Source organism: Thamnophis elegans, chromosome 9 (assembly GCF_009769535.1).
Source record: "Thamnophis elegans isolate rThaEle1 chromosome 9, rThaEle1.pri, whole genome shotgun sequence".
Lineage (NCBI taxonomy): Eukaryota > Metazoa > Chordata > Lepidosauria > Squamata > Colubridae > Thamnophis > Thamnophis elegans.
In genome coordinates this window covers 28,595,870-28,609,774 of record NC_045549.1, presented here as the reverse complement: position 1 = coordinate 28,609,774, position 13,905 = coordinate 28,595,870, and the positions used below count along the sequence as shown (strand labels likewise).

At 37.2% G+C, this 13,905-nt stretch overlaps 1 protein-coding gene across 1 annotated transcript in view; it reads right to left on the bottom strand.

The window, feature by feature from the left end:
- Nucleotides 1–13,905, bottom strand: part of LRBA (LPS responsive beige-like anchor protein) — a 383,648-nt gene that overhangs the window by 257,035 nt on the left and 112,708 nt on the right. Inside the window, 2 exon segments of the mRNA XM_032223698.1 lie at nt 2,326–2,434; nt 4,619–4,683. Coding sequence (XP_032079589.1) covers nt 2,326–2,434; nt 4,619–4,683 — 174 coding nt within the window.

The following is a 13,905-nucleotide window of genomic DNA, read 5'->3' as shown; positions in this document are numbered from 1 at the left end:
CGGACTTCCCACCGAGCGGCTAAGAGCCTCAAAGAAGATCTGTTTCAAATTCTCCTGTTCGTTTTCACGCAGTCCTCTAACTCTTATTGCGAAGGCAGTCTTATTATAATTTATCATGACAAGTTGTTTTTGAGCATTTTCAATTTCCTGTTGTAACGTTTGAATTTTGGATGTCAAATTAAAGTTAGTTTCTTCCAAAAGTTCCAATTTATCCTCCGTTTCAGCAATATAATCTGTCATGACTGTCATTACTCCGATCATATCCTCCTTTGCTTGAGCAATTTTAGCATCAAATTGATCATATAAATCCGATATCAGTTGATTAATTTCCTGTCTAAAATTATTAAGCGTTTTGAGAAGAAATTCTTGTGTTAACAAATCTCCAGTGGAGGGCGTAGGAGGCAAGGGTAGCGGCTTCATAGCAGTTTTTTGAGATATGTTATTAAGGAAGCGCTTCTGCTTAGATTTGGGAGCCATTCCAGAATAAAAATAAAAGACAAGCAATCAGGCTAGCCAAGAATCAAAGTCTCTGCTCCCCTCAGTTAATCTTTTAACAGTTAATACGGAGAAGCCTTCAGGAGAGTAGGGCTGACTAAGTATGTCACATCAAACACAAAAGCTATAAGATCGCCATCTTGTGACGCAGCTAGAAAAGGGAGCCTTTTGCAAAGTTGAAGCTGGTATTTTAGATAGTAATAGAAGAAATTCCTCAGGAATGGTCCCCGCCCGGATTAATTTTTAAATAGCTTAGCTTTGTCCTGGGGGGGGGGGCAATCTGCCTAGGGCTGCAAAAAAGGCAGCTGCGGAGAACTGGCTGGAGTAAAAGCTCAGCTAATGTTGAACCTCTTCTCCATTCACAGCAAAAAAAAGGCTATGAATTACAAAGAGATCCTAACGACTGACCTTCTCCCTGCCCCTTTCTGCCAGAAAGGGGAGATATCTATAGATCTTATAAGATATACAGACCAGAACCCTGAGAGGAGCTCCGTTGAGCTCCCGACGGCGGCAGGCTCCTCCCCCCGAAGCCCTTTTGTATTTCATTTTTGTTCTATGTTGGTATCATGTTAATTTTTATGTTTTAATTTCATAATAGATATTAGTGTAACTGGCTTTTCCTATTAAAATATCCCTTATATGTAAAGAAATATTTACATATAATTGTGAATGTCATAAATGCGTGGATTGATTGCAAAGTTATTTTTTCATTACTCTCAAAATGGCAAATAGTCACTAAATAAGTCGATCAAGAGATGCGTTTAGAGGAACATCATTTATAAGTGCACATAAGACTCTATTATTAGTACAATTAGTACTACAATGCCGTAAAATTGTATTCTGAAATAGTATCTATGTTTGTGTAAACATGATATACAGAGAGATACTAAAAATGTTTGAGAAATAATATAATATGTAAATTTAATCAACTTTACCTAAAAGAAAATTGCAATAATGAATGTGACTTAGTTGTAGAATGCAGAGGTTCACTTAATATTTTTATGTAATAAAATAGAGGACAGGTTTGTGGACTAGTCCCTGTAAAGTTTGCCATTGCCTCCGTCCTAGCACCAATTTTAAAATTAATAAATAAACGATGGATCATCTTTGTAATAAAATGGAAATATTTATCAGTATTACACTTAATATAAACTAATTCCTGGATTAAGTAACTAAATTGATTATAAATGTAATTAAATATGAATCATTCCATTATATTGTAAACCAAAGTATCAGTCTCAAATAATACCTCTGTTTCCAAAATGTCTGAGGTCCTTTGAAAACTCCACTGACATTCTCAGAAGATAAAAGAGGGCTAAATAACTATAGCCATCTTCATAATAAAATCCAATCTAGAACTGTTTTAGGCATAAAAGCTGGCTGAGTGATTTTGAGCCAGTCACTCTCTTTCAGCTCAACTCAAGTCACAAGGTTGTTAAATAGGTGGAAAGAGGAGTATTAGGTATGACTTTCTTAAAAATAATAAAGGTGAAATGAAAAAAGTATTTTAAAAAGCAATGCATATCTGTTCAACTTTATATAGATAATTTAGTATATTTTCAAGAATACCTATTGGCCTTAAAAGAATACTGAGGGAAGTAGGACAGAACTTCAAGGAAGACCATCTAGAACTCAATAAGCAGAAAACTAACATAATGGTTAGGGTCATACTGCGTTTACTGAGTTATATTTCTATGTAGGGGTGGGCTTCAAAAATTGCAGCAACACGTTCACTACATTTTTATTCTGACATGAAGTGGCTATGTCTCAGATTATAACTGCAATACATCTAAATAAATTATTAGTGCATTTTCCAAGAAAATGGCTTACCTCAAATTCAGCATGTCTATGAACATCTTCCGCTCTCTGTCTACTCAAGATAAATTCAGCTTCATTTGCTACCCTCACTAAATGATCCTTCATTGTTTGACTCAGCAACCTATAAATGCAAAATATTTAAGGTCAAAGAAATTGTGAATTTATACAATTAAAACAATTTACCATATTTAGATGCTGGAATAAACACCAGAAGCAATAATTACTTTCAACTACCTAAAACAAATTTCCTGTTAACTCCAAGAGATAAGAGTTTTGTTTTCTGCAAGAGGCAGATGCAGTGTGTCCTCTACTATCATATGTGGTGACTCATAAGAGATTCATCCTCATTAAGTGTATAAGGAATATTTGTTGCAAGTAGTAACAAATATCAGGGGCTATTCTTGAAAGAAAAAGAAGATTGGAAATCTAATTGCCGATGATAGTTAAATAAAAAACACATAAACAAATGTATATGGCAAATAAAAAACAAAATTCTAAAAATCCAGTGCTAATATTAAATATGCTAAAACATAGTTTTATAGATAAAAAAACTTAATAGCATTTTATATAATATTTTCATATTTAAAGTATTTTTTAGAAGCAAGAAGCATGTTTTCTTTTATTCATTGATCCCCTTTTAGCGGGCCTTTGTGATGAGATCATCTGTAACAGGTTTCCTCAACCAAATCCCCTCCAGAGATTCCAGACCGGGGGAAAAAATCATTGGGAACTCAGAAGATTTATGTTCCAACTCTATGGACTGAGAAAAGGAAGTATATTAGTGGTGGGTTTCAAAATTTTTTAGAATCTCTTCTGTAGATGTGGCCTGCTTTGTGAGAGTGGCTTGTCGGCTATGTGATCGGGTGGAAGTGGCTTGCCAGCCATGTGACCATGGGAGTGGCTTGGCAGTCATGTGACTGGGTGGGTGTAGCCAACTTGCAAAATGTGGTGAAACTCACTAAACAACGCTCTTGCTTAGCAACCAAAATGTTGGCTCAGGAACTCTGGGATTGAAGCACACAAGTCTTAAAGATGTCAAGTTAAAAGACCTTGCACCCCTAACCCTTTAGAAAAAAAAAACCCAGGGGTGGTCAAACTTGACAGCTTTAAGACTTGTGGAGTTCAACTCCCAGAATTCCTCTTCTCGCTCTTCATCTTGATGATGTGTGGATGGGCGGGGGAGGGAGCTGGAACCAGTTCTAAATGGCACTGTAGATTTGTGGAACCTCTTCTATAGAAGAGGTTAGCACTGGCAGGAACCCACCCCTGAAATATATGTATTTCAACTATTCATTATGTAAGATTTTCATAACAATACTCTGATGAAAGTGCAGCCTTTTTTCCATGTGAAATTTTCAAGTAATTTCATTTATTCTTCAGCATTAGGATTGCTTTGTTTCCATGTTTTGGATTATAATTATCTGCTAGTGACTGAGACCCAATACTAATATAATAATATGGTCATAATAGTATGACCATAATAATATGGTCATACTGGCTTACTTATTATACAAGACTTCAAATTATTTTAATTGAAAAATAAATTTCAAAATAGATTCTGCCACAATTATTTGTTGTAACACCCAATATGTATATTCATATAGGGACATAGTAGTGTGTTTTTTAATATATTTAAATAAATTTATAATACTTTTACATGAACTGAACTGCATTAATAATAAACTTTTTTTAAAAGAAAAGGAAATTGCATGTAAATGCTTGAAGGAACATGGTTCATTTCCCAGGATTCAGTTGAAAGACCAAAAAGTCTTTTAACATTTATTTTAAAATAACCAAGGCCTTTTGTAAATCTGTAATTTAAGGAATAATGCAAATTGCATATTTAAAACAGTTATGTATAAATGTGTATTTTTTAAAAAAATGCTGATCTGAAAAATACATCAATCCAATATAAGTTCTAGCTCACTAAGAGTGATGTATTAAGGTCTGTTAGTTGACAAACTATTGTATTTAAACCAAAGAAAATATGACCAAGCCCTTGTAACATACTACAATCAATTCAGAAGGTTTAAAGCAACGTGTATCTTCTAGAAACACATTATGATTACAAGTAAAAGCTAAATCTCAAACTATTGCCAGAGTATTCAGTTTGAAGAGTATTTAGAAACTAGATTAGACCTAGAAAGTTAATTATCCAAAGGAATGTATAGCATATTATTAAATAAAAAACATTTGAAAACTTAATTGTAAGTGATCAGATGAGGTCAATTTGTATGGTTTATCATTACAAAACAATAATATTAAAGCAAAGATAAGGGTACATTTACGCTAACTAGGAAGTTACCTTCCTTCATTGACAAGTTCAATGAAAGCTAGACCTGCATTCTTCTGTATTGAGTTCTGCCATTCCTATAATACAAAAGTGATAAAAAAGTAATTAAAATGCTTTAAAAGAAACACAATTGTTTTACTTAACTAGTAAACATAATAAAAAATTAAAATTAAAATTTTATGACAGATAAAAAAGATCATAAACCAAATACTAGAACTGAAAAATAAAACATAAGCTGAGTTCACTTATTGTTCTACATTATTATAAATTATTATAGCTAACTTCAACCATAAAAAAATGGAATATGGGGTAGGTGGCATATGAACCATTGTTTGTCTAATATCTATTCCTACATTTAACAAAGACCCTACATTTGATGAAATGTAAAAGCTGCAACTATTTCTGTCCTATTGCTTAGTTAGCCTAATTACATGGAATATAAACATTCCCCAAAGTAATTTAACATTTTTCAAACTACATTTGATGCTTAGTTTTTTATTGTATTGCTAATATTATTGATGATAATAATATAGTAATTTCTTAATTTTTATCAGTAAGGATAATAATTCTAAGTGGTATAAAGTAGTAAAAGTTAATTCTATCATAATGCCACGATGAGATAATTGGAGACAAATCTTTCTAACAGAATTCCATCTGTCTTTAACAATGTATATTGAGAAAATGATTTAGACCAGTGTTTTTCAACCTTTTTTGTGCAAAGGCACACTTTTTTCATGAAAAAAATACCATTAATTCCTTAATGGTAATGGCACATCACCATTAGAAAATGGTGCACCCTGGTCAATACTGAGTAAGGAGCCTCCCTGCCAGGCCACAGTGGAAGGCCAGCTCAGTGGTGTGTGTGTGTGTGTGTGTGTGTGTGTGTGTGTGTGTGTGTGTTATTTCAGTCAACCAAGGTTGGGAAGCAAGACTCTGTCCAGCCATCGTTTTCTAATGCGGCCCCAGCTGACCTCTGCTCTTGCCCAGCAGCAGGGGCTGATTCTTGGTCTGGTGAACTGTCTGCTTGTGTGTGTGTGTGTGTGTGTGTGTGGTGTGCGTAAAAGAAAGCAGCCCTGGGCTTGGGTTCTCAGTGGACCCCCTGAAGAGCCTTTCCTGTGGCTGGCTGTGGAGGTGGGATCCTAACTCCCATGGTCTCAGAGGGGGAACTTCCTTGTCAATCTCTGTTTTCAAAGAAAGCGGCAGAAGCTGCAGCTGCATCCCTGGCCGAGTGGGCCCTGCCTGTCTCTGGGCCCGACTGGCGGGAGCAAGTGCAGCCTGGGGGCAGGGGCTGGCTGGGAGGGTCTCTTGGCCTCTGTATGCAGGCCCAGCTCAGACCCCTGCCCAGCATCCCCTTCCACCCAAGCTCTTGGCCTCCAGTAGGGCAGGAGGGGCTCCGTTTACAATGGCATTTGGGACCAGAATTGCAAGGCATCCATGATGTAGTCAGGAAGTGCAATGTCACAGGCAGGTGCTGCTTAGTGACGGTCCCAACTGCCGTTGTAAAGGAAATGCAGGTTGGTTGTTAAGAAAGAAGGGCAGGGAAGGAACGCTTGAAGGCTCCAGAGGGCCAGATCTCTCACCGACTTCCCGGTGGCTGCCAGAGAAGCGACCGAGCCCTGACTCCTGGTCCTCGGGGCTCCTCTCTGGCTGGGCCAGAAGGCTGAACGGAGGAGGCTGAAGCTGCCACCGCGCGAGCTTCCGCAGCCACGAGCGGCAGTGACCCCGCGCTCCGCTTCCCCAGCTCTCCTCCTTCCGGCGGGGGGGGCAGAGTTTCCGAGCGAGAGAAAGTCGCCGCCACTTTCCCGCAAGGAGGAAGCCCCCGGGCCCAATCCAATGGGCGCCAGGACCAGGGCCCCGCACTGGCGGGGGGGAAGTGGGCGGGAGCGGGGCGCGCGTGGCAAGAGTGCTGAGGGGCCAATGGGGCCCGACGGCCGCCAGAGCAGCCCCGAGCGCAGCGCAGAGGGGCCGCCCTCCAACGGAGCCTGTGACCCTCCCTGCTTCCGCCCGCCGCTATTTTTAGCAATCCCGGAGGCGGCCGGCGACAAGATGTGACGCTCCTCCCAACTGGCAGCTCCTGCGGCCCCGGGGATGCGGCTGGGGCGCTGGGTGGCCTGGAGCGCGCCACCTCCCCGCCCCCCACCAGGCGCGGCCGAGGTAGCTGGGGAGAGGCCGGCCGGCCGACTCAGCCTCTGCCCGCCAGCTGAGACGCAATGCCGGCGGGTGTTTTTCCCACGGCACACCTCACACTATGTCACGGCACACTAGTGTGCCGCGGCACAGTGGTTGAAAAACACTGATTTAGACCACTATTTTCAAATGCTGGTTTGGGAATTCTGCAAGATAACACATCCTAAAATTGCCAACTTTGAAAAATACTGATTTGGATCATTCTCTATGGTATTGCGCTCTACATGGGGCTGCCCCTGAATAGTGTTCGAAGACTGCAGTTGGTCCAGAATGCAGCCGCGCGAGCGATATTGGGTGTACCTAGATACACCCATGTTACACCCATCCTTCGCGAGCTGCACTGGCTCCCTATTGGTCTCCGAGCGCGTTTCAAGTGCTAGTCATTACTTTTAAAGCCCTACATGGTTTAGGACCTGGCTATCTGAGAGACCGCCTCCTGCCACATATCTCCCAACGACTAACTAGATCTCACAGGTTGGGCCTCCTCCGGGTGCCGTTGACCGGATAATGCTGGCTGGCGACTCCCCGGGGGAGAGCCTTCTCTGTAGCTGCGCCGGCCCTGTGGAACGATCTACCTGTAGAGATCCGGACCCTTACCACTCTCCCAGCCTTCCGTAAAGCCACTAAGACCTGGCTGTTCCAGCAGGCCTGGGGCTGTTGATCAATGTCCAGCCCCACCTACACTGAATGGATGATGTGCAATTTTAATTACGTACCTTTATTTTTAAATTTTTAAATGTTTTTTATCTGTCTGTAAGCCGCCCAGAGTCCCTAGGGAGTGGGCGGCATACAAATTTTATTAAATTGGAAAATTGGTATAAATTATTATTTTAATTATTGTTTATTTAGCATTATTTGTATCATTCATGCTATAATTATCATGCTATAATTATGTATAGTATATGCTTTTCAGAGAATAAATGCATATTAATGCTATAAAGTAACTGTTAATCAAACATGGCTTTTCTTCTTCCACAAAACTCCTATTTTTAACGTTCATTCAAAACAGAAAGCAAGAGAGAGGGGAAATATTGCCGATCACTTTCTTTAAATGACATCATGCGTATATTAGTACTTGATTGAAATTCCTTTCATTTTGAATCATACTATAGTATCTGAAAGTATAGTTACTGAAGGCAGAAATTGTCAAAGGAACAAAAATTACTGAGCTTGAGCCAGCACAACTTTATTATAGATAATTATAAAAAACATTATTAGTCTAAATAAATGTTTTAACCTCAAAAGTAAATGCTTCCCCCATATGTGGGAGAGAAGAATATAATGCCTATATCCTGTCATGTTTAATTTAACATTCTAACACAATGTGCACATCCTATATTGCAGTTAAATTCATGGAGCCAAGTGCATTATGTCAAAATCTTTGATATTAATTTTCCCTAAAGTGTTAATAGAAATGTTAACAGCCTCAAATCCAATCACTAATTAAACCCAATAACTGTAACATCATTTCAGCAGTTCAAAAATAAATGCAACTGTATATATTAACAAACTCAATCCATAATTAACCTATATAGTGTAGCTTTAATATTATTATTTACCCTTCTCGTTATCTTCTTTACTTAGCAATAGCAATAGCACTTAGACTTATATACTGCTTTACAGTGCTTTATAGCCCTCTCTAAGCAGTTTCACAGTCAGCATATTGTCCCTAACAATTTGGGTCCTCATTTTACCAATCTTGGAAGAACGGAAGGCTGAGTCAACCTTGAGCCTGTGGGATTTGAACTGTCAAATTAAAGGAAGCCAGCAGTCAGCAGAAGTAGCTTGCAGTACTACATTCTAACCACTGTGCCACCAAGGCTCTTCCTCCTTTTATTGGTATTTTTATTGGTATTATTATTCTCTGTTGCTTTGCATGTGCACTGACTACCAGAAACAAATTCCTTGTATGTCTGATCACACTTAGCCAAAGAAAGTATTCAATTCAATGCAAATAATTCATACTTGATAAACTGATACTATTTCCTATTCCAATAAAATGTATATTGCCTATTTCCAATCTCTATGATCATACTGAAATTTATAGAAAATTTGTCAATATTTTATAACCAGCAGCTACATTGTAAAATAGTATTAGAGCAGTAATATAAGTTGCCAGAAAACTAATTGGGCCATAAGTACAAGATTTAAATCTAGGCAATCTTTTATAATTTAGAATCCTTAAAAACAGTTCCTGGAAATTGGAGTAGGAAGCTGTAATGTGATCCAGAGCAGGTAATATTTTTGCTTTCCCGCCAAGGCAATATAGATCTAATCAGACACTTCAGATTCCTGACATATTGGACACCTCTGCTGAGGTCTGAATACACATATATGGATCTGTACAGTTTATGTCCTATCAAGCACCAGATATAACAGTGTCTCGGGTTGGAACAGGTGTACAACTATGTATTATATGGGCATTTGCATGCATGTGTGTATGCATTCAAGAAGTTATTTTATGTTCATTATAATTAAGTTATTTATTTTATCATTAGAAAACTGTCTCCTAAGAAACCTGTCTCCTAAGAAAATTGACTCCTAATTAAATTATTTTCCTTGGTCAATAGTACTTACATTTCTTCCAATTCTTCTAATTCTATTCCACCCTCCAGATTTTCAGCTGAGGAACTAAGTTAAAGATGGCCTCCAAATCTCAATAAATGTATCACAGTGTCCTATGCTTTCCTGAAGTTTAAATATTCCTCTCTTCATGCTGAAGAGTTGGAATGGGCAGCCCATGAATGTGAAGTCAGAGGGCTACCCATTCCAACGCTTTATTGTATTTGTATTTTATTGGTCTTGTATGCCGCCCACTCCCGAAGGACTCTGGGCGGCTTACAATAAACAAGGGAAGGGGATAAATAGACAAATAGACAAAACAACAATTTAAAATACACAACATTCATAGTTACCGTGGGGCTGGCTATTTCAACAGCCCCCCGGCCTGCCGGAGCAGCCAGATCTTAGTGGCTTTGCGGAAGGCCGGGAGAGTAGTAAGTTAGCTCTCAACTTAATTATTTATGAAGGAATAGCATGTAACATTAAATTCTGAACATTGTTTTTGGTAACCACATGCCATAAAAATTTAATTTCGCAATGAACCATCTATATATTCTTTTCCAAGGATGTAACTTTGCAGAAAACTTCATCTGAGACACATTCTTCTCTTATCCAATGCAAAGGGTTTGCAAACTCACGATAAAAGTTGCTCAAAGTCCTTTCTTTTACAAGTTGCAACAGATTATCAACATTGAGCCTATATCAAGCTTCTAGGGTTGAATTGTACAAATGTGTTCTATTAGTACATAGCCTGAATGTTTGGCAACTTCATTCTTCAAGACAAATGGCAGCTGCTGCCCTTTGAGGTCTCAAGTCAAGTCTTTGGGGAAGCTCAAAGCCCAAGTGGGGAAGGGGGAGGCCTGTTCATTAGAGACTGCTCCAGGCTAAAACGTTCAAGGCAGACATTAGAAATGTATGTAAGACTATTTTTTAATCTATAAAATGTAGTGAAATGTAGGTAGTAAGTCCTTCCATAACCTTTGTTACGTTTATATTCATATTTGTATCCCAGTACTGATTTCCATCTAACCAACCATATTCCTATATCTACACAAAAGAAGCAATTATGCAACTGTGTTGGCATGTACACATATTATGCTATGAACCACTTTGTGACTAATAAATCCCCAACAGGCATACACACATTTTGTATGTGACATCTCATTTTCAATCAATGTCCATATGAAAGAACAGGGAAAATTTGGATCATTAGTAAATAAAGGAAAGGAAATCCAAATTCTGTGTGTCAAGGCACTCCCACCCCACTCTCTAATGCTGTAAGAAAGAAACAATGAAATAAATGTTGAAGACAGTATTTTAAAAGGTATGGGATAATTCTATTAACAAATAAATCTACCTAATTTAAAATCAGATTGAGATAGTTACTATAAAGTGATGGTCAATATGCAAACAGAAGTGTTGTGCATGCACACAAGCGAGTGTAGGAGTACGCCCAAACAGATAATGAAAAAAATGGCAACCCACCTCTGACACACAAACATGAACCATGCAATTATGATAGATGAAGTATTTGCTTCTTGAGGGCCACTGTAACTTTAGTACTAACAAAAATTGTTTAACAACAAACATGCTTGGTCAAAAAACGTAAAGGAAACAGTTTGGGAATGATTTATATCAATGCATAGTGCTGAAGTTAATTACAACTAACCCAATAAAATAAAGCTTGTATTATTATTATACAGCAAGTAATAACAGACAGAGAAACCAGAGCTCTTTCTGCTTTTTGCATGCTCAGTTCCACAGGACACTAGGTTAAGAATTAAGTAAGTTGTAAATATGCCATACAGAAACAGCAGTCTTTAACCAAAAACAGAAAACTCTCCTGTTGCTTAACCCATTTTATGCTACACAATAGTATGCTACACTATAGCATGCTACACAATACTATAACACCAGTTTATAGGAAGTAAACTTAGCCAAACTTCCTATAAGCTGGTTTTATACTATTGTGTAGCAAATTCCTGAAAATATCTCATTATAGAATTTAATTCTAATACACAATAAACTTTTACAAGTATTCCTCCACTTACAACTGTAATTGAGACCACAATTTTGGTTGTAAGTTGTGATGGTCATAAAGTGAATCATCATCAAGATCCCATGACTTTTTTGTGACAATCAGTGAATACCGTGATTCTTAAATAAAAGCTGCAGTTGTTAAAGAAACTCATTGTTCACTATGGGGCGATTTTTGCCAGAAACAGAAAGTAACTTCCTGTTTTTGGCAGAAACTTTGTAAAATCATTGTCACATGATCACAGGGCATGGCAAACAACAATAAATGTGGCCCAGTTGCTGAGTACCCAAATGTAGGCACATGACCAGATGGGCAAGACATTGGAACTTTGAACCTGTTTAATTTTATGCAGCTGTATACAATTAATAGAACTAAAATTCTGAACATGAGGTTAAAAGTAACTGGACTCATATAAAATATAATAATTCTGATATTGGCCATCTAATGAGAAGAAAGGACTCACTGGAAAAGAGCCTAATGCTGGGAAAGATTGAGGGCAAAAGCCAGAGAATGAGGTGGCTGGATGGAGTCATTGAAGCAGTAGCATGAGCTTAAATGTACTCCAGAGGATGGTAGAGGACAGGAAGGCCTGGAGGATGATCAGACACAACTTCACAACTAACAATTCTGATATGAATATTGAATAAGGAAGACAGTACACTAATAAATGTATTTTTCTCTCAATTAATCATGTCCATAAAATATAAATGCTGAATATCATGAATCATGAATATCACTAAGACAAAACAGTGTTGTATCACAAGAGATGGAAAAGAGATTTATGCTGATCACATAACCAACCTTTATATAAATGTTATCTAGAACCAAACTTTTTCACAAAGTAAGGTGAAGAACCTTAGTTAATGAGGCAGCAAATGAAAAGGTCCATGGAGGGAAACATAATAGATTGAATTCCAATCTCTTTGTTTTGCTACCTGATATTATAAAATATACTGTTTTTCAAATATATGCATGCATAAATGTGTGTGTGCATGTGCACAAATGCATGTCCATATAAAACCAGAGGCCATTTAGGCCAACATAAATTTTGATTTAATAAACCCAAATTGCTGGGGAGAATGATCTTTCTGAAAAGCCACACAATTGCATCATACTAATCAATAAAATGCATGTCTTTCAAGCATGACATTTTAAAGAAGAAATGCATGGTAAATTGGAACCAGATTTAGTGATTTTTTAAAAAAAAGATGGACTCATTAGAATCAATATGATTTAAGTCAGTCTGAATCTAATCCATGCATAATTTAGATAGACATAAATTAATGTGGAAATAGAAATATATAGCTCATAAACTCTAGGTCATTGTAAACTAAACAGTGAAATTGTTAGTAATGTATTATTGATTAATTGATTATGTGCTGTCAAGTCATTGTTGGCTCATAGTGACTACTTCCAGTAAATGAAAAATAGTGTATTATTTATATTGTCCCTTTTTGGATCTAGTATACATAGTGAACTGACACATATGAGCAATATTTTCAGAACTAATGGGATAATTTGTTAATTTGGACAACCTCCAATACTTTTATGATAATACCAAAGAACCAAACAAAAAGTGTAATGCTTCTGCTTGTTAGAATTAATTGGAAAGTTAGTGAGACAAAATAGAATAATTTTCAACAGAGAATATTTTCGTAACACAAATGTTTCTTTAAAAAATAAAACTCAATCTATCAAGCAGAACATGTAAAGAGAAAAGATATTTCAAAATCATCCAAAATTACCAAATTCCACAAACCAGGTTTAAGGGAAGACATTTCTATGTAACCAATTCTTAATTCAGTCTATGAAAACCATAAAATATTTGTAGGCATAAAAGTAAACACTGATACATACATACATACATTCACACAAACACACACACACACACACAATAAATTCAGAAAGGATAGATAGATAGATAGATAGATAGATAGATAGATAGATAGATAGATAGATAGATAGATAGATAGATGATAGAATAAAATGTATAATAAAATGCAACCTTTAATTGTATTGCTCTTTGCCATCATAAAGAAAAAACTAATTTCTGGAATTTACCTTTATTGAGAACAGCAGTAATAGTTATATATTAATACATTTTAATGTTTCTTTATTTTTATATTTATGTTTTTATACTATTGTAAGCCATCCAGAATCACTTGAGACAGTGAGATGAGATTTAAATTTAGATGAGAATAAAGAAATATTATTCTTTCTAAAGCGAAGGCAGTATACTTATTTTACTGTTTTGTTAGCACCAACTAATATATGATAACTGATTTTTCCCCTCGGAAAAGTATAATATAGCAATAATTGCTAGTGAATTGCTTTTCCCCACACAACTTTCGCACAGAGAAGTCTACATAACATTGACAGAACCTACTGGAATTGGCTGCTGAGGTGCCCTAACATATTATTTCGGGGAGGGGTGTCACAGAGTCAGCTGAATTTGGCATTTTTTCCCACCTACTGAATCCTTCCCAAGGACCCAGGATAGGTAAATATGAAT